Raw genomic sequence first — 24,586 nt, forward strand, 5'->3', positions numbered from 1 at the left:
GGGGGGGGGGTGGCAGATTTTTCTGTAAAGGTACTGCACACAGCCACAGTGTCACAGTTCTACTATAGTGGAAAAGCAGCCATAGATGATACATGAATAAGGAACATAACTGTTCCATAGACGTTATTTATAAAAATAAGTGGCAGGCAGATTTACCCACAGACAAGACAGTGCCAAGTCCTGGGCCAGGTACATTGCCATGTGATCTTCTCCTCTCTCCAGTCTTCCAGCAACCTGATCTGGTTGACCTCTCTGCTTTCTTTTTCCAGCTTAAATTCCCTACCAGGCCAAAGGTGCGAGTTCCCACCATCCCCATAACAAAGCCTCACACCATGAAGCCAGCTCCAAGGTTAACACCTGTGAGGCCTGCAGCTGCCTCCCCCATTGTGTCTGGAGCCAGGCGGAGAAGAGTGCGCTGTAGGAAGTGTAAAGCCTGTGTGCAAGGAGAGTGTGGTGTTTGCCACTACTGCCGGGACATGAAGAAATTTGGGGGGCCTGGACGCATGAAGCAGTCCTGTGTCCTACGACAGTGCTTGGCAGTGAGTGATCGATCTGGGTAAAAGACTCAGGGGAGGGGCGCCGGTGCCAGAGGGACTAGAATACAAGTGGTGTAGAGTTAGATTGTAGAACCAAGTGGAGTTACAATCTTCAGTTTGTCACCCTCTCCCTGGGTTCAGTGGGACGGGATGTAGTAGTGAAAATAATCTTATCACCCAACCCACCCAACTTTCAAACATGAGACCTGCCTTTGAAGAGCAATTTACTGCCTTAATCCCCTCATTAAGTGAGCTAGAAAGGCCCTGTAAGGCCAGAGATAAGCCAACTGAGAGTGGAATGGCCCTCTGTGGGGCTCTAGTTCCCAGGCAGTTGAGTCCCAGTATTCTTTCTGATAAAACCGTCTCTCTTACTACTTTGTCACCATACATTCCACATATTTACCAGAGAAAGGGAAGCTTGCAGTTAAAAGGTTCTAAGTCTGGTTTTTTGATCTGTCTTTGTCCTCTTGTAGCCCAGATTGCCTCATTCAGTTACATGTTCCCTCTGTGGAGAAGTTGATCAGAATGAAGAGACGCAGGACTTCGAAAAGAAACTCATGGAATGCTGTATCTGCAATGAGATAGTTCATCCTGGCTGCCTCCAGGTGAGGAAACACCCAAAGGCCCTGAGAGACAGGTAGGATACCTGTCACAAGAGGCTGTCGCCATCCCAACTGTGCACCCTCAGCTCTGTGGTCACATAATAGAGTGGTGTAATATCAGCCCATTGCTCAAATCATCAGCCTGTTGTTCACATGTCTACTGTGTTCCATGCTCTGTGCTAGACTTTGTTTTTGGGGTTTTTTTTGTGTTTTTTTTTTTTTGGTCTTCTTGAGACAGGGTCTCCCTGTAGACCAGGCTGGCCTTGAACTCACAGAGATCCATCTGCCTCTGCCTCCAGAGTGCTGGGATTAAAGGTGTGTGCCACCACACCCGGCCAGGAAAGAAGAGTATACAAAATAGACCAGTTCCTGCCCCTAGTGCACAGTGAGTCTTCTGGACACTGTATTTTAAGTTTCTGGGCCATTACCATAAAACTTCAGGGCCTGTTCAAAGATGCTTCAAGCTTTCAGGCATCTCTGCTACATCCCCATTTTATCTCTGGATATTAGTTCCCAAGGGGTGTTGAGGGGATTAGAATATCAGCTAACATTGTCTGTATCAGACTTAGCACATGGGTAAGCTTTTAAAAAGTAATAAGGTGCTGGGGGCTAGAGAGATGGCTCAGTGGTTAAGAACACTGGTTGTTCTTCTAGAATACCCGGGTTTGTATCCCAGCACTCACATGGCAGCTAACAACTGTCAGTAACTCCAGTTCCAGGGGCTCCAACAGCCTCTTCTGTCCTCTGGGTGTTGCATGACATGGGTGCACTTACCTACATGCAGGCATAACACACATACACATAAAATAAAAATGATAAATAATTTTTTTTTTTTAAGTAATAAGGAAGACTGGGCATAAGCATTTAATTCCAGCACTCCAGAGGCAGAGGCAGAAATGGCAGATATGTTAGGTTGAGGCCAGCCTGATCTACATAGTGAGTTCCAGGCCTGCTGGAGCTAAAAGGAGGCCCTATCTAATCATCATCATCATCATCTGGGCTTGGTGTCCTACACCTGAAATCCTACCACATGGGAGACTGAGACAGGAAGAACTTGAGGTCAAGGCCAGTTTTGGCCACATGTGAGACCCTGTCTCTCAAAAAACAAAACAAAGCAACAACAACAACAACAAAAAAAAAAAACCAGCAACAAAAAAAGTAAGAACATCAGAACTCAACCTCAGAGATAAAGTCAAAATAGTCTAACCTAAGTCTTGTGCTACCCAGATGATCCTGACATGCAGCCAGAACAGAGAATGAATGTTTTACATGCATTTTCTTTTTAATCTTTACAACAAGCCTGTGAAGTTGGATCTATCGTATTTAAAGTCTCAAGTACAAGAGTGACGGGCATGGTGACATACACACCTGTAGTCCCAGCTACTCGCCAGGTTGAGGTGGGGAAATTGCTTGAAACTATACAGTTTAAGGTCAGTCTTGATGATGTAGTGAGGACACATACATACACATATACAGTCTGAAATATAGAGAGATAATAGACTGATAGACTCTCATCTCAAAGTTGTATGGATGATGGGATGGATGTGTATGGGTGCTGGTACTTTCTTGGCTTTTCCAGTGTCAACTATTTTAGGATTACGACTTGACTGACAGCGATTATAAGACATTGTCACTGATGAGAACCTGTCCAATTTCAGAAAGATTAAAATGTGAAAAATATGCATCTTGGAATTGATAAAATAAAAGCCAAGTGTAAGTGGCGCATGCCTGTAGTCCCAGTTCTTGAGAGGTTAAGGCAGAAGTGTTGTGAGTTCAGGACAGCCTGAGCTAATATTGAGATGGTGTCAAGAAAGAAAAACAAGTGATATTTTCCCATGGTGGTGGATGGTTAATATGAAAAGTTCAGTGAGTACCGAGCACTTTCCTAAACAGTTTTTTTCCTAAACAGTCTCTCTCTGTAGCCCTGGCTGGCACAGAACTCACCTTATAAACCAGGCTGGCCTTGAATTTGTAGAGATCATCCTGCCTCTGCTTCCAGGTGCTGGGATTACAAGGGAATGCCACCATATCCAGCTTCGAACATTTTATATATTACCCAGTTAATTTAGTCCTTACCTCAGCCAGTGGTATACATGGTATCCTAGTTATATTATTGATGCACTGTTACATGTATTTACAATTTACAGTTGAGAGCACTGAGTCTTAGAAACAAGACCATTGGTCTCTGAATCTGTTCAGTCATTAGTTTGCCCAGCCACCAAGATCTCTCATTGACATGAGATGCTCAGGAGAAGGGACCCAAATCCACACTGACCCAGGCCCTTGAAAGTCTCCTCAGGAAGCCTGACTTTGGTCATTAGTAATCAAGTAGCTTCTAGCTTTCTTCTCATCTGTGTTACTGTGTGATGTAGAAGACAGGAGAGACTAACTTTTTTTTTTTTTTTTAACATTCCTATTTGCCTGTAGATGGATGGAGAGGGGTTGCTTAACGAGGAATTGCCAAATTGCTGGGAGTGTCCAAAGTGTTACCAGGAAGACAGCTCGGAGAAAGCCCAGGTAAAGGGAAGTCTGGTAGGTTGCTGTGTACTGGCCTTTACTAGGTATTCATGGGCTTTCTCTGACCCAGGAAGATTGTTTTGTTTTTGTTTGTTTGATATCTTTTTTTTTTTCCTTCATTTATATGTTTTTTGTTAGTTTTTGCTTTTGGTATTACTGCTGTTCCTCTTGGGATCTGCACATTCCTGAGGTCCTTTTATTCCCTAGAAAGGGGGAAAGCAGTATTGAGCTATTGAGATGGAGAATTAGGTATGCAGCTTTGTCCTGAGGAATGTTACTAGAGGGGAAACCCTGACCTGAGGCACTACTACTTGCTCTGTGTGTACTGGACCTTCTAGTTAAGCAGGTTTACATTTTTGTGTTTTCACTCTGCAGCCTTATTATAGACCTGCACAGCCTACGTATCCAAATGAGTCTTTTAGAGGCTGCTATTCCCCTCTGGGGAGTAGGAACTGCTCAATGACCTTGCCCAGGGTAGCTGAGGTTGCTGGCTTCATGGCCACCCATAACATCAGTGGGCCAAGAGGACTCTGGTTACTCACAGTGGCAAGGCAAGGCCTGCTGAGGGCACATGGGAGGTGGCTGCCTGATGTCAGTCTTGTAAGGACCTTGCACAGACAGGGGAAACAGGCATGAGGGAGCTTGCTCATCTTTTTATTTTTGCCATTTGAATACTAAAGTAGTTTAAGTTTCAATCTAAATACTTTTGGTGATGAGGGAGGTTTTGTGTACTGCTAAACTTAGTCCAAGTTCTTGGACTAGTAGCTTTTGCATGTGTCTTTACATGCTGTTGAAGATTGGCATAGCAGTTGTTGTAGAGGCTTGGCAGATGCTGTGCTCCAGTTACCCCCAGTACACTACTAAAGCTATCTCCTGGATTAAAGGTGGTCATTTTCTCCATAGTGACCAAGATATAAGGAACAAAAGAAATAGAGACCAAGATGGTTGCTAGAGACATGTGTCTCCCAAGGAAAATCTGATTTGTTAGTAGGGCTTCTGTTTTTTGTTTTGTCATAGCATAGCCACAGTGGATCCCAGAAAGGGGTAGGTGTCTGGAAAGCACAGGTGCCAAGGGATGAGGTATGGGTCCTAAGGAATTCTTCACCATAATCCCAAGCAAATTTGCAATGACACAGTTCCTTACAGAGGTTCTTGGCCTTGGTCTCTTGGTCTCACATCGGATGTACAGCAGAAGTGGCAGCTGGGGGGACTGAACTGAGACTGGAGAGCGGATGTCTGACACTCTCAGTCCGATTCTTTGTCCTTGGTTTAGGTGAGCTGTTTTCGTCCATCAGCATGGACACATCACTTAATTATGAAAGAGTTAAGTTAGAGACACAACTAAAGTGGTTAAGTTACAAAGAGGGTTGAGTAGCCTAGTGACAGTATTTTTACCCAGAGAATTACCAGAAGTTAGAGTATAGAAGCAGGAAGTCTATATTTTAGATCTCATTTCTTGGACACAAACCTTTTTGTTACAGGTAGGTTTCCCAGGTGACGCATTTAAGGATTTTTTGTTCTGCAGTCAGCATTCTGTGGCCTGGGCATGAGCTTAGTTGCTGATCTTGACAGTCTGAATCAAAGACTTACAGGAGATGGCCCCTGTAGGTAGCAGCAACCTGGCTTCCACTAGATTCACCCTGTTGCTTTAAAGCTTTTAGAAGAAGAGAAGTACTGATGTTGTTTATCTGTGCGTTTTGCAGAAGCGGAAAATGGAAGAGAGCGATGAAGAAGCTGTGCAAGCCAAAGTCCTACGGCCCCTGCGGAGCTGCGAGGAGCCCCTCACGCCCCCACCTCACTCACCCACTTCCATGCTGCAGCTCATCCACGACCCGGTTTCCCCCCGGGGTATGGTGACTCGGTCATCTCCTGGGGCTGGCCCCAGCGACCACCACAGTGCCAGCCGTGATGAGCGCTTCAAACGGCGGCAGTTGCTGCGGCTGCAGGCCACAGAGCGCACCATGGTACGGGAAAAGGAGAACAATCCCAGCGGCAAAAAGGAGCTGTCTGAAGTTGAGAAAGCCAAGATCCGGGGATCGTACCTCACTGTCACGCTACAGAGGCCCACCAAAGAGCTCCACGGGACATCCATTGTGCCCAAGCTGCAGGCCATCACGGCCTCCTCTGCCAACCTTCGCCCTAACCCCCGTGTGCTAATGCAGCACTGCCCAGCCCGAAACCCCCAGTGTGGGGATGAGGAGGGGCTAGGGGGAGAGGAGGAGGAAGAGGAGGAGGAGGAGGAAGATGACAGTGCAGAGGAGGGGGGTGCGGCCAGGCTGAATGGCCGGGGCAGTTGGGCTCAGGATGGAGACGAAAGCTGGATGCAGCGGGAGGTCTGGATGTCTGTCTTCCGCTACCTCAGCCGCAGAGAACTTTGTGAATGTATGCGAGTGTGCAAGACGTGGTATAAATGGTGAGCAAGGATACAGGGGATCAGGAATAGGGGCATGGGAGTGTGCGGCAGGTCTTCTGTGTGAGAGGAGCACGCACCTTGGCATCTGGAGGCTTGCTGGGTCTTTTAAGGAGTAAAGGAACCCAGTCTCTGGGTCCTGCTAAAGAGTCTCTCGTGTCTGCACCAAGTTAGGGGAACTTGGCCCTTTGCCTCCTCTTCCCACTCTGTGCTTCCCCACCATCTTCCTACTGTAGGGAGTGAAACTGATTTAGGGGTGGGTTTATGCAGTTTGTACTACAACTTCAGGGTCTTGCAGACCAGAAGCCTGTCTCTCGTGTGCTATTAGAGAGCTTGAAGCATGCTAGATACTGGTCTGGCTTTGTTGATGGATGGCTACACCTAAAGCCCATGCTCCATAACTTCATTCACCAAGATGAATGGGCATACTTTTCAAATAAAGGTGCTCCTAATTTTCCAGTTTTGATGCTTTTTGGATGACCTTGAGCTCATGATCCTCCTGCCTCCAGCTCCCAAGTGCTAGGATTACAGGTGTGTGTGCTGTATTGTTTCCAATTTTAAGCCTCCCCCATGCCTAAATCATCATTCCTTTCTTCAGCAAGCAGTGTCCCCTTCTGAAGCCTGCTGAGGCTTAATTGTCCTTCCTGCTTCATAGGGCCATTTCTCTTCAGGTTGAACAGAGACACTTGGGGAAAATTCCTAGAGCTAATGAATAAATGACTGTTGAGCATTATGGGATTTTCCCATATACTACAGGATATAGAACTTTTATCCTAGTCACACTCTATTACAGTAGTTCTCAGAGTTTGGCATCCTGACCAGCATTGTCTGTCTGGAAACTTGTTAAGACATGGTAGTACACACACATAATCCTAGCACTTAGGAAGCAGAGGCAGAAAGATCTGCAAGTGAAGACTCCTGTCTAAAAAGAAGTAAAGCAGATTCCCAGGCCTGTTGAACCAGAGCCTCTGAGATGGGTCCACCTGTGTTCTCTTAGTAGTTATATGCTTATTTAGGGACTTTGGTCTTTCAGTTGCTGTCTTCTGCCATAGACATTTCATGTGCCATTGGTGAAATTTTACCAATCGTTTAATTTTTTTTGAAAAGGCAAGTGGGCCTGCCAGGCTCTGCCCATTGGTTCTCAGGCCAAGGCATGTAATTAAACTTCTACTACATACTATCATCCTATACCCTGCCAGCCAGCTGAACTGGGGCAGGAACTATAAGATTTAAATAGAAGTTAAAGTGGTGTGGTGAGACCTCTCTTGTTGACATCTGGCCTGGACTGACGAGAAAATGTAAAGCTAGCAGTGAACAGATACCTGAAGGTGGAAGAGGGCAGACCTGATAACCCCGTTTGGCCTGAGACACTAATGGTCTCAAGGCAGATGTGTTGTGCCAAGTAGTACCCTGTGTCTCCCTCAAATGCAAGTGACAGGACAAGGAGTGTCAGGCAGTCAGAATTCAAGAAATTTTAAAATTTAAAAAAAAAACTGTATGAAAATGTATCTTGTAACCAAGTTAAAAATGTAATTGATGCCAGGCATGGTGGTACACACCTTTAATCCTGGCACTTGGGAGGCAGAGGCAGGCGGATTTTTGTGAGTTCAAGGCCAGCCTGGTCCACATAGGGAGTTCCAGGACAGCTGGGACTACAGGGAGACCCTGTCTCAAAACACCAAAAAAAAAAAAAAAGAAAAAAAAAAAATTATATATATATATATGTATGTATATATAAATAAATAAAATTGACTTAAAAAATATTTACAGCTGTGCATGGTAGCATGTGCCCTTAATCCCAGGACTTGGGAGGCAGAGGCAGAAGCAGAAGGATCTCTGAATTCAAGGCCAGCCTGGTCTACATAGCAAGTTCCCTGTCTCCCACGCACACACAAAAATGTTTTTTAATGTTTCCTAAATATACATTTCAGCAGGAGCCCATACCATTTTAAAGGAAGGACTTGTAGCATGCTGGTCCAGTATGTTATAACTGAATTGGTTCTCAGCCCCTCCAGAAGTCTCAGTGAACTGGCCAAACAGTGCCCTACTGAACATGGCTTTGCAAAGCGTCTAGTTACTGTAAAGGACAGGGCAGTTCTTGCCTGATTCTGAGGCAGAAGGTGATAGATTTTTGTTTTTCTGTAGGAAAACGGAAATGACGCTCCAGGTGCTCAGCTTTTTCTGGAAGCCTTCTAGCAGTGTCTTGGGAGCTCCTCTGACAGGAATATCTAATTAATGAGAACCAATTCTCTTCCCTCTTACAGGTGCTGTGACAAAAGACTCTGGACAAAAATTGACTTGAGTAGGTGTAAGGCCATTGTACCCCAAGCTCTTAGTGGCATTATCAAGAGGCAGCCAGTAAGCCTCGACCTCAGTTGGACCAACATCTCCAAAAAGCAGCTGACATGGCTGGTCAATAGGCTGCCCGGTAGGTGAAGAGCCAGACTTCCGTCCTCCCAGAGCCCAAAGGACCAGCAGTAGACACTGTACCAGTAGAGGTGTTGCTTAGAACTATTGTAGTGCAGTTTGGGGCAGCAGTCCTAATGGTTGCCTTTCTGATCAACAAGGCATTTACCCTGGGCCTCTGTACCTGCCAGTCTCCAAGGCATCACTGGACTGGTTACTGTACTAGATGAAAAAAAAAAAAAAGAATGAGATCAGGTGCTGCTGCCAGCTTTGCAAGTTTCCTAACAGACAGTGAGGAAACTTGAGTCAGATGTTGCCTTGATCAGCCCCTTGTTAGGTAGACCTTTAGCATCTGAGGTCTCAGATAGGAAGAAGCCACACATCATGTATTCTGGTAGAAGCTAGGCAGTTGGTTTCATTTGTCAGTGTACATGTGTGCTTGGAATGTATGCATGCATGCATTTTTTTATGTATACATGTAAAAGCCTGAGGTTGTCAGGAATCTTCCTGAATCCCTCTTCTAACATATTCATTGAGGCAAGGGATCCCTCATCTCTGTCTTCTGAGGCTGAAATTACTGGCAGGCCCCACGCACCCCTGAAATGTGGCTTCCTGTGGTCTGAATTCCAGTCCTCTGATTTGTGTGGCTAAGCCATCTCCCCAGACCTGCAGCAGTTGGCTTTAACACCAGAACAGAAGTTGTAACTTGGAGGTCTATGATACTATAGCAATCTTTGGACTCGATTATTAAAAGATGAGGAAGGGCTGGAGAGATGGCTCAGTGGTTAAGAGTACTGACTGTTCTTACAGAGGACCCAGGTTCAGTTCCCAGCATCCACATGACCGCTAACAACCATCCATCCATCACTGCAGTTCCAGAGAATCCTATGCCCTCTTCTGACCTGCATGGGCATTGCACAACATGGGTGCACTTAACACACATGCAGGCAATACACTAATGCACATAAGAAAAGACACATAAATAATAAATAAAAATAAGTAAAATTTTTAAAAACTAATAAATACAGTATTTAAAATATGAGGACATAGTCCTCTCCCATTAGACTAGCAATTGTAATCCATTCGTTTTGCTCATGCCAACTGATAATTGAGGCTTTGAATGCTTTCTTAGGCAGAGTATGTTGTATGTTTCCATTTGTTGCAGGACTCAAAGATCTCCTCCTAGCAGGCTGCTCCTGGTCTGCCGTCTCTGCCCTCAGCACTTCCAGCTGCCCTCTTCTCAGGACCCTCGATCTTCGGTGGGCAGTAGGAATTAAAGACCCTCAGATTCGGGACTTGCTGACTCCACCAACTGATAAACCAGGTATGCTCTGGCCCTGACTTCTGCGTGTTTTAGGGTAGCTTACGCTTTGGACAGACCTTGACACTAAGGTCTCAGAACTGAGCCGTGGAAAGGTAAAAGAATGCAAAGTGAAAGACACAGCAACAGACCATGTTCAAGTGCATGGTAACTATTTATAAGCAGATAACTACCACAAACAAACTCAGAAGTACATTCTGTAAGTCGTCAGAGTGTGGGACCCAGAGAACAGGAGCCCAAGAAAGTCTTAAGGCTTCATGTTTGGAGGAACCATCAAAATCTGTTGGCATGGCAGATGGTGTAGAAAATCATGGGGCTGTGTGAAAAGAGAGAGAGCATTCTGCACATAACTGTGGAGGTGAGGCATGATGGGCACTGGGAGGAAGAAAACTTGTCTCCTGGAAACATCTCTGCACACTATTCACTCCTGCAAGCAGGGCTGTGTGCTGAACCCTACAAGAGGTTTTATCCACAGAGAGCTGATACTGCCTGGGGCTTTGGACCTGGATTAGAGAATCAGAAGCCTTGATCTGAGCTCTTTTCTTGCCTGTGCAGGTCAGGACAATCGTAGCAAGCTCCGGAACATGACTGATTTCCGGTTGGCAGGCCTTGACATCACGGATGCCACTCTTCGACTCATCATTCGCCACATGCCCCTCCTGTCAAGACTCGACCTCAGTCACTGCAGCCACCTTACAGACCAATCCTCCAATCTGCTCACTGCTGTCGGTTCTTCCACTCGCTACTCCCTCACAGAGCTCAATATGGCAGGTATGTGCTGTCAAGGTATATTAAGTGATAGACTTGCTTTCTGGGGGTCCTAGCCCTCTTTGGAACTTGATGAGTAAGCCAGGGTTGGCTTGTGGTGGGTTGACTGAACCATGCTTGCTAGTTACATCTGCAAGAGGTTAGAGAAGTGCTTCAGCAGTTTTGAGCTTTTGCTGCTCTTGCAGAGGATCCGAATTCAGTTCCCATTACCCATGTTGGGCAGCTCACAACTACCTGTAATTCCAGCTCCAGATATTTAACACTCTTCTGGATTCTGCATGTGGTGTGTATCACACATACATAAATACAAAATCTTTTAAAATAAAATTCATAGCTAGGCATGGTGGTACACGTCTTTAATCCCAGCTCTTTGAGAGGCAGAGGCGGAAGGGTATCTGAGTTTTAGACCACTCTGGGTAGATACTTCCTTTTTCTTTAACCAATAGGAGGGCTGAGACGGGTACTGCTTAACTCAGGTGCCTTTCTTGCATGGGTCTTGCATCCAGCTGCAGTTTGGTCAGCTTAACAGCCCTCGTGCCTGCTTTCCCATGGTGTTGGGAAGATGACAGTGAGAAGCCTTCGGAGGCCACAGTGCCGATGACACTTTTGTTCTGTGAGCAAGGACTTAGGAGTTGAAAGGGGCATTGGTTTAGTGTTTTGAAGAAAGAGCTGGGCAAGCTGAATGGCAGAGGAGGACTTCTACAGCTGTTTGTGACCTTTACTCTCTTGGCCACTTTGCCCATAGGTTGCAATAAATTGACAGACCAGACCCTGTTCTTCCTAAGGCGTATTGCTAATGTCACCTTGATTGACCTTCGAGGATGCAAGCAGATCACTCGAAAAGCCTGTGAGCACTTCATCTCAGACTTGTCTATCAACAGCCTCTATTGCTTGTCTGATGAGAAGCTGATACAGAAGATCAGTTAAGACATGCTCAGCCCGGACTGAACAGGAAACTGATCTTCCCCTGCCTTCCCAAGGAGAGCCTCTCCCTAACCCTGTGCAGGCTGAGGCCTGCATCACACTCCCTCTCTGCTCTCCTGTCTCTGAGCCCTTCTCCCACAGGTGGGGCAGAGAGAATGGTGAACACCAAGCTCACCTGCCTGCTCCTCTCCTGAGGAAAAGAGAGGAGAGGTTGATCCGAGGAGAAAGCACAGACTGTGCTGTTCCGGTGCCTGCTAGCTTGCTCACCTGTTAGGGAAGCTGGGCTCTCACTTTGGGGGATTTGTGCATCCTTCACCTGCACTGGGCCCAGAGCCCTTCCTTCCTACTCATGGTCCCCAGCAGTGCCTGGTTTTGAGCAGACTCCAGGGAAGAAAGCGGCCCTGCCTCCATGGCCAGGTTCTCTTCATGGTGTCCGTTGTGTGTCTCTCCTCCGTTACACTCTCCCGGCTTTTGCAGGAGGGGCTAGCAGCCCTAGGAACACCAGACCTGGCAGGTCCCACTGGTGCTCTGTGAAATGTCCTAAGCCTAGCTCCGAGTCTGTTCTAGCCCTTCTTTCCTGTCCCTGAGCTTGATGCTATCCAACGCTCCTGCTCGTTCACATGATATACTCCCTAGTCTGATCCCCTGCCCTTCCCCCCACCCTCCAACTTTCCCACTAGTCTCTGTGAGGTCCTTGTTGCACTTATTGGGGTTATTAAAGTTCTTCAAAGGAGCTGGAACTGTATCCCCAGGGACATCCCATTTCATTGCTACCCAGGCAGATTCTAAGACAGGCACCCTCCCCTCCCCCACCCCTTGTGATTCCCACTGACTGCCCTTTTCCGTGTAAGTCCTCTTTCCTGCCTAGACAGGGCTTTCCCAGGATGTGTTTCTTCAGAGGGAGCAGCCTGTCTCTTCCCCTCCCCCCAACCAGGTGAGGGGAACGGAGGAGCACCTAAATCCCCACCTCCCTCCAGGCCAGGCGCTTCCAAGCCACTGGTTTAGCAGAGTCCAGAGCCCAGGCCTGTGCATTGCCTAGCAGCTCACTGACCTGGTGCCTTTAAGAGGGGAGGGAGTCCTGCTTGGAAGCCAGTCACTTACCCTCTGCCCGCAGCTGTGGAAGAGGGTGTGCATGTGCCTCTGTGTGTGTGGCTGAGTGTGCTGCACATGTGTGTGCAGGGAGGGAGTGGAGCATGGTGTCTCCCACTCTACCACCTTCTTCAAACCCCATCAGCTGCCCCCTTTTACTTTGCATAGAATGGCCTGTCCAAAGATCCTCTCTCTAGGGCAGCAGAGAGCTTTTTGCACTTTAAAAATAAAAGGAAAGAAAGGTTGGAATTCTTTTGGGTCAATATTTAATGAGGAGATGCTCAGCAGCAGCCTGTGGCAAGTTTATCAGTGATAGATGCAAATTTGCACTCTGCTCCCCATCTGTAGGAGATTGATAGCACAACCTTGCCCCATCTCTTCCTCCAGCCACACCCCTTCCCACTTCAGCCCCTTTCCTGTAACGCAGCCTCAGGCTTTCCTAAACTCCCATCAGTAGGGGACAGATTCCCAGGTACCATGGGTCTGAAGTGTGAACCACCAAGGACATAAGCTAACTGCACCCTTGCCACTGCCAAAGCAATAGAGGCAGAAGGGTCCCCTCTTTGACGCCATAGCCCAGCTTTGCCCCTGTCAGTAACCAGCCTTTTTACAGGAAAACTGGGTCCTGGCAGAGAGTGGCATTGTTTCTTCCAATCTGCCGATTCTCTTGGCTGCACCTTAAAAACCGCAGTCTGCTCCCATGACCCTCTGCCCATTTCATTGGTCTCTAAGCCCCAGGATTTTGGGGCTGAAGCGTTGAGATGCCAGTGATTTATTCCAGAGTGCCTCAGTTAGGGGGATTTCTCTGTAAAGAACCCTGGGTATTGAGCAAAAACTTATTAATACTATTATTAATGACCTATAATTGGAAACTTCCTGCCTTTTGTTTTCTTGGTTGCTCCTGTGGAAAATATTGCTAAGTTTGTCGTCTTTTTATAAAAGGGGAGGTGGAGAGACCCCTTCAGAGCAGGGATTGTGCCGGGAGAGTGCCTCTGACTTTGGAACAGTTCATCCACAGAAATTTCTAAGCTGATGGCTTGTTTTCGGTTTGGGTCTTTATGTTTGCATTTTGGTTTGGGGAAAAAAACAAGCATTTTTACCAAGGACGTAAATCGGTCAGTAGAAAAGGGAGCCCAGGATGGCGGCAGATGGACTGATGCCCTTGCTGGGTTTCACTTTTCTTTAGGACTGAGGGAGAATGGTTTTTAGAAGTGAGGGTTGGTCCTCTTTCAGGAGAGAATTGTTTTGGTTACAAAGGACCTGGGAGTTCTGTCATATTCCTGCGTCTGCTCTTAACCATGGTCTTGCCAGGAGAGCCTGCCCTCCTCAGTGCAAGACCAGACCTCTGCCTCCATCTTTCCACACACCGGGGCAAAAAACCAGAGGAAAGGAAGATTTATATATATATACATATATATATATAATATAAAATCACTTGGTGATTAAAAAAATAACTGCTCAATAAATAAAACTCCTAAAGTCACTATGTTTAAAGGGTTTGGTTGTGTTTTTTTGTTTTTTGGAAAAATATTGTAAATATATATTTTGTTGTTTATTTAGAGTCAATCTCCAATGTTGTGCTAAGATTTTTAAATTAAATACATGTAAGCATTAAGGGAGTAAGTCTTAGGCTACCACAGCAACACATTGGGATTATTTTGGGTCAGGGAAAGAAGGAAGCTAGTTGAACTTTGTTTTCTAAAAGTTCACTGTTGGTTTAAAAAGAGCAAGGATGTCCTCTGACACACGGGAGTGGGAGATATTTGTGTAATAAAATTTTTAAAAGACAAAAAAAGAAATAGCCTCCAATGGGAACTATTTTGATTTGGTTTTTTTGTTTTGTTTTTGTTTTTAAATAAAAAAGACTTTAAAAACAAAAACCAACCCATTTCTGCTTTGCTGTTGTATGTCTCAGAGGTTTTCAGAAAGTCCCCGACTGGTGTGGTCAAGACCAGGGATATGGGCGGAGGCAGAGCTGCGGCCTTGGCACAGCCCCCCATCCTCACCAGCTTTTTCTTGTTTGTGTCAAAAAGCAGTGCTTGCTTCATATAGGAAACTTTTCAGATTTTTAATGTGTGTGTTCTGCATGACAGTGAGTGTCCATGTGGCATAACAGCACATGCGCAGGTCAGGACAACCTACAGGAGTCTCTTTCCCCATGTGGGCTCCAGGGATTGCTCAGGTTGCCAGCCTTGACAGCAAGTGCCTTCACCTGCTCAACCACCTTGCTGTCCCAAACCAAAGTTAATAGATGTCAGAGTGCTTTAAATCAGCTTTAAGGTTGTCTGACTTCCTAAAAAGTAAACAGGCAGTGTTTGGAACAGTGCCCGTTACATGCAAGAAAACCCTAGCTGTGCTTTCCTGGAAATGGCCTTCATGTTCCTGATCCACAGCCCTGGTAGCCAAGACCAGGCCCCTCCTTGAGATACCACCTGCCTAGAGCCTCCAGGTAGGCTGTGGTTGGGATTATCCCTGCCCTCTACTTTGTCCATATAACAATTTGTTGCTTGGTAGGTTGAAAGGCTTCCCAATCTCTGGACACTATGGTCAGGAGCTCAGGAATTCCTGCTTATTCTGCTATCATAAACTGAAGTAAAGGATCCTCTGGTTCTGTGTGTTCTAGAAATAGGGCACTGGGTGATAAGCTGGTCTGATAGTTTCCTGAGGATGACTGCAGATGTGACCATGTTTAGGTATTACCAAAAGGACATTGTCGGTTTTGCCTCCCTGTTATCAAACCCTTGGCTTGATACTATCCTTGACATCTCAGTGGAATGAAGCCACCACTGTCCAGGACCTCAACAATGACCTCTTGTCCAAACTCATCTCCAAGTTAATAGTTTATTTCAAAGATTGACTTGGCTGCTACTGCCTGCTTAAAACTTCAATGTGTTGGGCCGGTGAGATAGCTCAGTGGGTAAAGGCACTTGTCACCAAGCCTGAGTTCTCTGTTTCATCCCCACATAGTCTGCACGGAATTCCAAGGCTGTCAAGCACCTAGGCTGTTAGTTTGGCCCCTCTTCACCCAGACTCTAATTTACAAACCTTTTCCTGTGTCTGGAATACCTCAGTTCCTGAGTCACTTCTCTGGGAAGCCAGCTCCCTTAGGTCAGGCTCATGCCCTTCAGGTCTGAGCTCTGTGGTGAATTTCAGGGCCAGGTAGAGACTGATCTTAAAGGAGTCCTGAAAAGAAAATGTTGATTGACATCTTCTAGGGCTTCCTAAGTGGTGGACCAATGGTGTAAGTAGGTAGGGACAACCCTACTCTCCCATTTAAAGGTGAGAAATGGACATTAAAACAGTTTTCCCAAAGTGACTTGGTTAGTAAAGCCAGAGATGGGCCTGTGAGATGGCTTCATGAGTAAAGGCACTTGCCAAGCCTGACAACCTGAGCTCGAGCCCCAAGGTCCATGTGGCAGAAGGAAAGAACCAACTCTTGCAAGTTGTCCTCCATCCTCCACATATACACTGTACCAACTGTTCTCCCCCCAAACGGAGTAAACAACCAAGGCGTGGGGGGGGGGGTGCGGAAAACAGCTGGAGAGAGGGCTTAGTGGTTTAGAGCTCTTGAGAGGACCCAAGTTCAGTTTCCAGCATCCACATCTGACAGCTCACAGCTGCCTGTAACTCCAGCTCAAGGGGATCCAAAGCCCTCTTCTGGTCTCTGGGGGCATACACGTTATACACATATATAAACATAAATCTTTGAATATTGCCTACATGTATGTTAAGGGTACCTGTGTCCTGCAATGCCCAGGGAGGTCAGAAGAGGGCGTCGGATCCCCTGGAGCTGGAGTTAATTGGACAGTTGTTAACCACCATGTGGGTGCTGGGAATCAAACCCTGGTCCTCTGCAAGAGCAGTCAGGGCTCTTAACCACTGAGTCATCCCCAGCCCCTAAACAAATCTTGTAGCTGGGCATGCTGGCACACTCCTTTAATCCTAGCACTTGGGAGGCAGAGGCAGCCGTATCTCTCTGAGTTCAAGGCTGGCCTGGTTTACTTGGCAAGTTCAGCCCTGGGTTTGGAGGTTGTTTTGTTTTGTTTTGTTTTTGGTCTTCTTGAGAGAGGGTCTCCCTGTAGCCCCAGCTGTCCTGAAACTCTCAGAGATCCGCCCGCCTCTGCCTCCCAAGTGCTGGGATTAAAGGCATGCAGCAGCATGCCCTGCTTATTATTTTTATGTGTATGAGTGTATTGCCTGCCTGTATGTAAGTGCACCCATGTTGTGTAATGCTGCGGAGGTCAGAAGAGGGCATCGGATTCCTCTGGAACTGGAGTTAAGGACGGTTCGTAGCCACCATGTGGGTGCTGGGAATCAAACCCAGGTCCTCTGCAAGAGCAGCCAGTGCTCTTAACAGCTGAGCCATCTCTCCAGTCCCACCCCCAACCTTTTTTATACTGATTTTGAGACATGGTCTCATTAAGTTGCCCAGTAGGCCTTGAAAACTTGCAATCCTCCTGCCTCAGCTGCCTGAGTAGGTAGGGTTACAGGCCAACCTCTTACTGATTTTATTATTTTTTTTTTTTTGGTCTTTTTGAGAGAGGGTCTCCCTGTAGCCCCAACTGACCTGGAACTCACTATGTAGACCACACTGGCCCTGAACTTGCCTCCTGAGTGCTGGGATTAAAAGCTTGTGCCACTGGATTTTTGTCCTGATGGATTTTTTTTTTTAATATTTATTTATTGAGACAGTGTCTCACTATGTAGTCCTGCCTGGCTGTCCTGGAACTCCCTATGTAGACTAGTCTGGTCTCCAACTCAGAGAGATTAGTTTATCTGCCTCCCGAGTGCTGGGATGAAAGGCATACTCCACCATGCTTTTTGAAGTTTTTGAGACAAAGTCTCAATATATATTGCAGGCTGGCCTAGAACTCACTGTGTAGCCCAAGTTGACCCTGAACTAATGATCCTTTAGCCTCCCTAAGTGCTATGATTACAAGTATGTATCACCATGCCCAGCTTTGAGTCCTATTTTTTTACGAGACTGATTTTTAAATTATGTGTATGGGGGGGTGCAGAAGCTAAAAGGTGTTGAATCTCCTAAAACTGGAATTAACAGGTGGTTTTATGATCCCTGTGAGTTCAAGGTGAGCCTGGTCTACATAGTGAGTTCCAGGACAGCTGGGGCTACAGGGAGACCCTGTCTCAAAAAGACCAAAAAAAACCCAAAGTGTGAGTGTACCTGCCCATGTGAGTGTGTGTGCATGTGTGCATAGGTTAGAAGAGGGCGCCAGATACATCAGAGCCAGAGTCACAGGTATTTGCAGAACTGGCTTGTTAACACTGGTGCTGGAATTTAAACTCACGATTGTACAGCAGGCTCCTTAACCACTGAGCTATCTCTGCAGTCCGGAGGCTTGCTATTTTATTTGCATAGAGCACTTCAAATGATGCACCATTTGGGGTTGGAGGTACATCCTAGTCTTCTCCCCAGCAGGCCAACTCTGCTAAGCACCCACTAGGTGCAGGGTCCATCCACTTCCCAACAGATTTCCAGGCCACAGTCCAAGCAGGGAAGGGAAACTGGAGGCCACACACTAGGCCTGATCCAGTCCTGTCTATCCCTCTCTCCCCAGAGGCTGAGGATACATCTCAGAAGGGTGATATTAGACTAGTCTCTAAGGCACCTCGAGAAACCGGAAAAAAGGAAAAGCAAAGAGATAGCGTGCAGAGGAGAAATAGGGAAAAAGAGACCTTGGAGGATGCCTGGAGTGGGCACAAGTGAGACCAAGGCACTCCGCCGGGCAGCGATCACTAAGCAGGCCGCCTCCCCACCCATCATCCCAGTTAACCCTCTGGACAGCCGAAGGCCGGGCAGAGGGTCTCGGCCAAGGCACTGAGCCGGGGTAGCAGAAGGTCTTTCCATCTCCCCCGCCGCACCGCGACACCACCTTCGAACCCAGTGTGAAGTCCAGGAGACCGAGGGGGTAATGTTCACAAGCCAGCTGGAAGCGGTCAGGCACAAAAGGGATCGCCGGGGCGGACCCGGCGAGGCTGAGCTGCAAGCGCAGGAACGCATGCGCACTGAGTACGCGTCTGTGCGGGCGGGGCCAAGGCCAGGGCGGGGCTGACGCTGAGCCGGGCCAGAAAGGGGCGGGGCTAAGTCCAGGGCGGGGCCTAGCCTGCAGATGGGCGGGATCCTGACTGAGGGGCGGGGCCCAGGCCGGGAGGGGCGGGGCAGCGGTTCAGGTCCTGGCCAAAAGCCCAGGCCGGCGCTCCGGGCAGATCGCCACTGGAGGGTCCCAAGGAGAGGCGCTGCTCCTGGAAAGTGGGTCGTGAGAAACCCTGGCAGGTCCTTGTACTACTTGCGAATTAACTAAGGACTTGCATCCTAGTGGCACACACCCGTAATCCCAGCATTTGGGAAGTTTGAGACAGGAGGATCGTGAGGCTAGCCTGGACTATACAGTGGGACCTTGTCTCAACAAATACCTTGACAGATCTTTGAGTGAGGCTAGTTTGGTCTACACATTGAGTCCAGGCGAGCCCGTGCTACATAGTGAGGTCCTACCTCAAAAAAACAACAAGGGGCTGGAGAGGTGGCTCAACGGTTAAGAGCACTGACTGCTCTAGCAGAGGACCCGGGTTCGGTTCCCAGCACCCACATGGTGGCTAACAACCGCCTATAACTCCAGTTCCGGGGGAATTCGACGCTCTCTCTGACCTCCAAGGTCTCCAAGGTCATTGCACAACATGATACATTTACATGCAGACAATATACTCATACACATAAAAATAACAAAAAAAAATTTTAATAAAAAAACCAAACAGGGCCCATGAGATAGCTTAGTAAATAAAGGCACTTTTGGTGCAAGGCTGGTGACCTGAGTTCAGTTTACAAAACCCATGTAAAGGTACATTAGAGAGATTAGAGAGAACCAACTCCACAGTTGTCCTCTGACCACCACACGTGTCATGGTCCACATACCCACACACATACACATCATGCACACACACATAATAATAGTAGTAGTAATAAATAATTAAACACAAAAGGTAAAGTATGATGGTAGATGTCTATAACTCAGTCATCTGGGAGGCTGAGGCAGGAGGATGGCAAGTTGAAGGCCTGCTTGGGCTACAGATTGAGTTGAAAGGTAGCCTGGGCAGCTCAGTGAGAGGTGCCTTTAATCCCAGCACTTGGGAGGCAGAGGCAGGCAGATCTCTGTGAGTTCGAGTCCAGCCTGGTCTACATAGCGAGTTCTAGGCCACCTGGGGCTACATGGAGACCCTGTCTCAATAATACCCAAAAAAAAATAAATAATAGTAATAAGCCCAGCAGGGTGGCTCTGGTCTTTGATCCCAGCACTTGGGAGGCAGAGACAAGTGGAGCTCTATGAATTACAGGAGGGCAACCAGGAGTACAAAATGAGACCCTGTCTCAAATCCCAGCCCCCCCCCAAAAAAACCCCACAAAATGACAAAACAAAACAAAAAATTTTAAGGCTGGAGAGGTGGCTCAGCTGTTGAGAGCACTGGTTGTTCTTGAAGAGGACCCAGGTTCCATCCCAGCACCCACATGGTGGCTAGCAACCATCCATAACTGCAATTCCAGGGGAATTCAACACCCTCTTCTGACCTCTGCAGACATTGCACAACAGAGGTGCACTTACATACATGCAGGCATTATACTCAAACACATAAAATAAAAATAATAAATAAAAATTGTCAATAATAATAATAATAAATGAGCTAATACTTAGTGCTAGGGCACTTAATCTAGCATGTTCAAGATCCTAGATTCAATCCGAGGCAGTGGGAAAAAAAAGGCAGGGTTGTCACATGCCTATAATCCCAGCACTGGGGAGGCAGAGCCAAGAAGATTGTCACAAGTTTACCACCAGCCTGAGCAAGTTTTAGGCCAGCCTCAAACCACAGAGTAAGATCCCATCTCAAACAAAAAAACAATCAAACAAGCTTTCCATCGTTTCCCTTTCCTCTGCCCTCACTTCTAAATACCCTCACTTTATAGGTCACAGGTTTTGCAAAGTTAGCTGGAAATATATGTTCAGGGCTTTTCTTCCTCTACCAGACAGGAACAACACTAGATCCTTCCTGTTTCTCTTTGCAGCCTTTGTGCTGGCCACAGGACAAACATGGACACTAAGGCAGAGTCCTTTGAGCAGGAGCCTTTTGGCCCAGGAAATAGCAGGCAAAGTAAGAGCCTGCCATGTGGGAAGGAGAGGGGGGTACGTCCAGGATAGGGAATTGTCAAGTCAAGGTTGGGGAGGTGGAAATATACCAGGCTTCTTTACTCCACAGAAGGAAGACCTGTCAGACAGCAGGGCCCAGGGCTGGGAGGTCTTGCACACCACAGGAAGGCAGTGGGTGCTTTCCTTCCCTCAAGGGTAGTCCCTGGAGATAGGGCTTAATGCCGGCCCTAAAAGCTTCTGTGGAGGGTCAGGGAGCCTGAGAGAAGGGCGTGATCACATAGGGCACACATCACAGATCTACTCAGCTGATGCAAAGATTACAGCCAGCGTATACATGGTGATGGGGAAAGTAATGGAAGAGAAGACTCAAGGAGCCTCCATGGGAGATTTGGACAAGGTCTGTTGTTGGAGCAGGAGTGCAGTGTGGGCTGCACTGAATTTGAGACACTTATGAATCACCCAGTGGAGACTCCAAATGTGTAACGATGTGTCCAGCTGGGCAGAAATGGGGCTTCTCTCTTTTCAGTCCCAGCACCCTGGCCTCTGCCCAGCACAATCTGGGCACCAAAGGTTTGTCAAAAGAAGGAAATGACTGAAGCTGGCCTGAAAGGTCAAGTTTACAATCCACCATTCAGTCACCACCAGGGGGCAGCACCATCCCAACGACCAGCCTGAGGCCCAGGGCATCACAAAGTCTTCTGGGCCTCTGGCTTCCTGGAACTGCTTTCCTGGATCCCAGGGATCCATGAAGCATGTCCGGGAAACCAGCTCCTGCAAAGAAGGCCTGACTAGGGCTGTGGGTTTGGGATTATGGGGTGGGGTGATCCATCTGGGCTTCCAGGTAGTGAAGGGAAAGGATGGCTGGCATTTGCAAATCCAAGCTCAGACTCCGGTCTGACAAGTTCTTCAGGCAGAATTGTTTTTTGTTTGTTTGTTTGTTTGTTTTTTGGTCTTTTTGAGACAGGGTCTCCCTGTAGCCCCAGCTGTCCTGGAACTCACTATGTAGACCAGGCTGGGCTTGAACTCACAGAGATCTGCCTGCCTCTGCCTCCCGAGTGCTGGGATTAAAGGCAGCGTGCGCCACCATGCCCAGCCGGAATTGTTTTTTAAATAGGAGCTGTTCCAGAAAACCCAGGCTAGGGTGGAGCTGTGTTTGGAGTCCCCAAGAGTCAGGGCAGAACATGGGGGGAGGTCAGAGGCGCATCTGGTCCTGCTGTAGCATCCAGCTCTGTTCTGCCCCAAATTTCATTCCTTCACTCATCAAAAACTAATGCCTGTCTGAGTCTCATCCTGAAAAGCACACCAGAGGCAAAAGGTGAACCAGGGATGCTGGGGAGATGGCTCAATTGCTAAAGTGCTTGCTGCAACATCATGAGGATCTGTGTTCAATTCCTAGTATCCATGTAAAAAGCCTGACACATGTCGGGCATGGTGGCACACGCCTTTAATCCCAGCACTCGGGAGGCAGAGGCAGGCAGATCTCTGTGAGTTCAAGGCCAGCTTGGTCTACATAGCGAGTTCCAGCACAGCTGGGGCTACAGAGAGACCCTGTCTCAAAAAGACCAAAAAAAAAAAAAAAAAATGACACAGTGGCACACACCTGAAATCCTGACACTGGGGTGGTGGAGACAGGCAGATCCTTGGAGCTTACTGGCCAGTCAGCCTAGCCTGATGGGTGAACCCCGTGTCCCAGTGAGAGACTCTGTCTCTTAATTAATTAAAATAAATGAATAAATCTTATAGAATGACACTGAATATTGACCTCTGGCCTCCACACCCATGCATAACATGCAACTGTACCCACATGAATATGCACAGGCACACTCATACAACACACACACATACACACACACACAATTTTCAAATCAAAGCAATAGGTCCTGAAGGTAGTAGAATGTAGATATTAGTGCCTTCACATACGGATTTGAAGACAGCCATTCTGGTCAGAGCCTGCATCAGGGCAATGGTCATAGGAATCCTGAGGTGCAGACGGCTTTATGTCTTCACCTCAGAAGAAGCCTTCTCTGGAGGTTGTGGTAATGCAGTAGGAAGAGGGGAGGTGGACACAGGGGTCAGGGAAGAGAAGCCTAGTTTTGACTTGAGTGTCTGGGGATGCCATCCCCTGAGATTTTCCCATCTTTGAGCTGCTCTGATCCAAAGTGGCCAAGAGGTACACATGGAGTTGAGGGGGGTCCATGCTTTGCTGACCCACAAACTGGCACAAGGATTGAATTCTAAGTGTCCAGGGTTGGAGTGGGGATGAGGGTGGGGGTTGGCGAGAGTCTTGACATCTTAGAAATAAGAGAGGCACTCTAGAGAGATGCATAGTTTTTTGTTTTGTTTTGTTTTATTTTTTGTCTTTTTGAGACAAGGTCTCCCTGTAGCCCCAGCTGGCCTGGCACTCACTATGTAGACCAGGCTGGCCTTGAACTCACAGAGATTCGCCTGTCTCTCCCTCCCAAGTGCTGGGATTAAAGGCATGTGCCACCACGCCCCGCAGTTGTTGTATATTTTTAACTGATTTGTCATTACTGACTGAGTACTGCTGCTACTGGGTATGATGGACTATGGCTTGAACCCTAGCCGTGTTTTTTTTTTTTTAAAGACAGTCTCATATGGAGTAGACTGGCCTCTACCTCACTATGTAGCTAAGGGTGACCTTGAACTCCTGATCCTCCTACCTCTACCTCCCAAACTCTGGGATTACAGGGCTATGGGATCCTGAAAGGGAGACAGTTTGAGATGGGGTGTTGCCTTTAGATCTGCAGCTTTTGTCCTTCTGATAGGATGTTTTGCCAGGCAATTCTGAGACTCCTGTATCCTCCTAGGAAAGTTTGGATACTCATAGGGTAAAATTCTCGTGAATGTATCTCTGGATGACGTGGGGCACAAGGACAGATGCTGGCCCAAGTGTCCTGGCTGATGACCTGGGTCTATAAGTCTCTTTGAACATAAGGAGTCCTGGGGACAGGAGCAGGAGGGCTGGGGGTTGGGGCTGGGGTACATCTGGAGTCTCAATGCAGTTGATTTCTTGGTGGCCTGTGAGAAGTTCTATGTCTCCAATTCGGACATCCAAAATTGTAGGTGTCAGGTCTAGGACCATGGACTGGAGACAATGTCTGAGTCTAGGACTGGGACCTTACCCTAAGTCCAAGATTAAAGGTTATGATGTACCGGTCTGGGTTTGCTGTTGGAATCAAGATTGGCCTGATAACCAAGTCAGGATCAAGGTTATGGTCCAAAGTCTAGATCTCTGGTCCTACTTGAAGTCTGGAGTAAGGACCTGGGGGTCAGAGTTAAGGTCTGGTCATGTAGTCTAGGTCCCAGGGTTGTGATTTGAACTCATAGTTCATAGTCAGGGGCCAGTGAGATGGTTCAGTGGGTAAATGAATTTAGAGCTGAGACAGGTCCTGAGTTCCTTCCCCAAATCCACATGGTAAAAGAGAACAGACTTCAAAAGTTGTCTTCTGACCTCCACACCTATATGTACACACACACAAACACACACAACCCAAATAAATGTTTTTGGTTTGTTTGTTTGTTTGAGACAGGGTCTTACTATGTACTTCCGGCTAGCCTGGAACCTACTGTGTAGACCAGCCTGGCCTCCATCTCACAGAGATCTACCTGCCTCTGCCTCCCAAGTGCAGGATTTCAATGTCTGTGCCACCACACTGGGCTGGTTTGGGTTTTTGAGGCAGAGTCTCTATATACTTTTGGCTGGCTGGCTGGCTGGCCTGGTACTTGCTATGTAGATCAGAGATCCACCTGCCTCTGCCTCCCCAGTGCTGAAATGAAAGGCAAGCCATCACCATGTCCAGCATAAACTCAATTTAAAAAAAAAAAAAAAAAAAAAAAAA

At 47.4% G+C, this 24,586-nt stretch overlaps 1 protein-coding gene across 1 annotated transcript in view; it reads left to right on the plus strand.

Annotated features, from left to right (window-relative positions):
- Window positions 1-12,800, plus strand: part of Kdm2a (lysine demethylase 2A) — an 86,133-nt gene extending 73,333 nt beyond the window's left edge. Inside the window, exons 15-22 of the mRNA XM_008822873.2 lie at window positions 270-539; window positions 1,010-1,141; window positions 3,566-3,655; window positions 5,359-6,068; window positions 8,330-8,493; window positions 9,637-9,795; window positions 10,348-10,563; window positions 11,306-12,800. Coding sequence (XP_008821095.1) covers window positions 270-539; window positions 1,010-1,141; window positions 3,566-3,655; window positions 5,359-6,068; window positions 8,330-8,493; window positions 9,637-9,795; window positions 10,348-10,563; window positions 11,306-11,487 — 1,923 coding nt within the window. The 3' untranslated portion in view covers window positions 11,488-12,800. The remainder of the gene's footprint in view (window positions 1-269; window positions 540-1,009; window positions 1,142-3,565; window positions 3,656-5,358; window positions 6,069-8,329; window positions 8,494-9,636; window positions 9,796-10,347; window positions 10,564-11,305) is intronic.
- Window positions 12,801-24,586: the final 11,786 nt, after the last annotated feature.

The sequence above is a fragment of the Nannospalax galili genome, unplaced genomic scaffold, assembly GCF_000622305.1.
Source record: "Nannospalax galili isolate Female #2095 unplaced genomic scaffold, S.galili_v1.0 scaffold89, whole genome shotgun sequence".
Taxonomy (NCBI): domain Eukaryota; kingdom Metazoa; phylum Chordata; class Mammalia; order Rodentia; family Spalacidae; genus Nannospalax; species Nannospalax galili.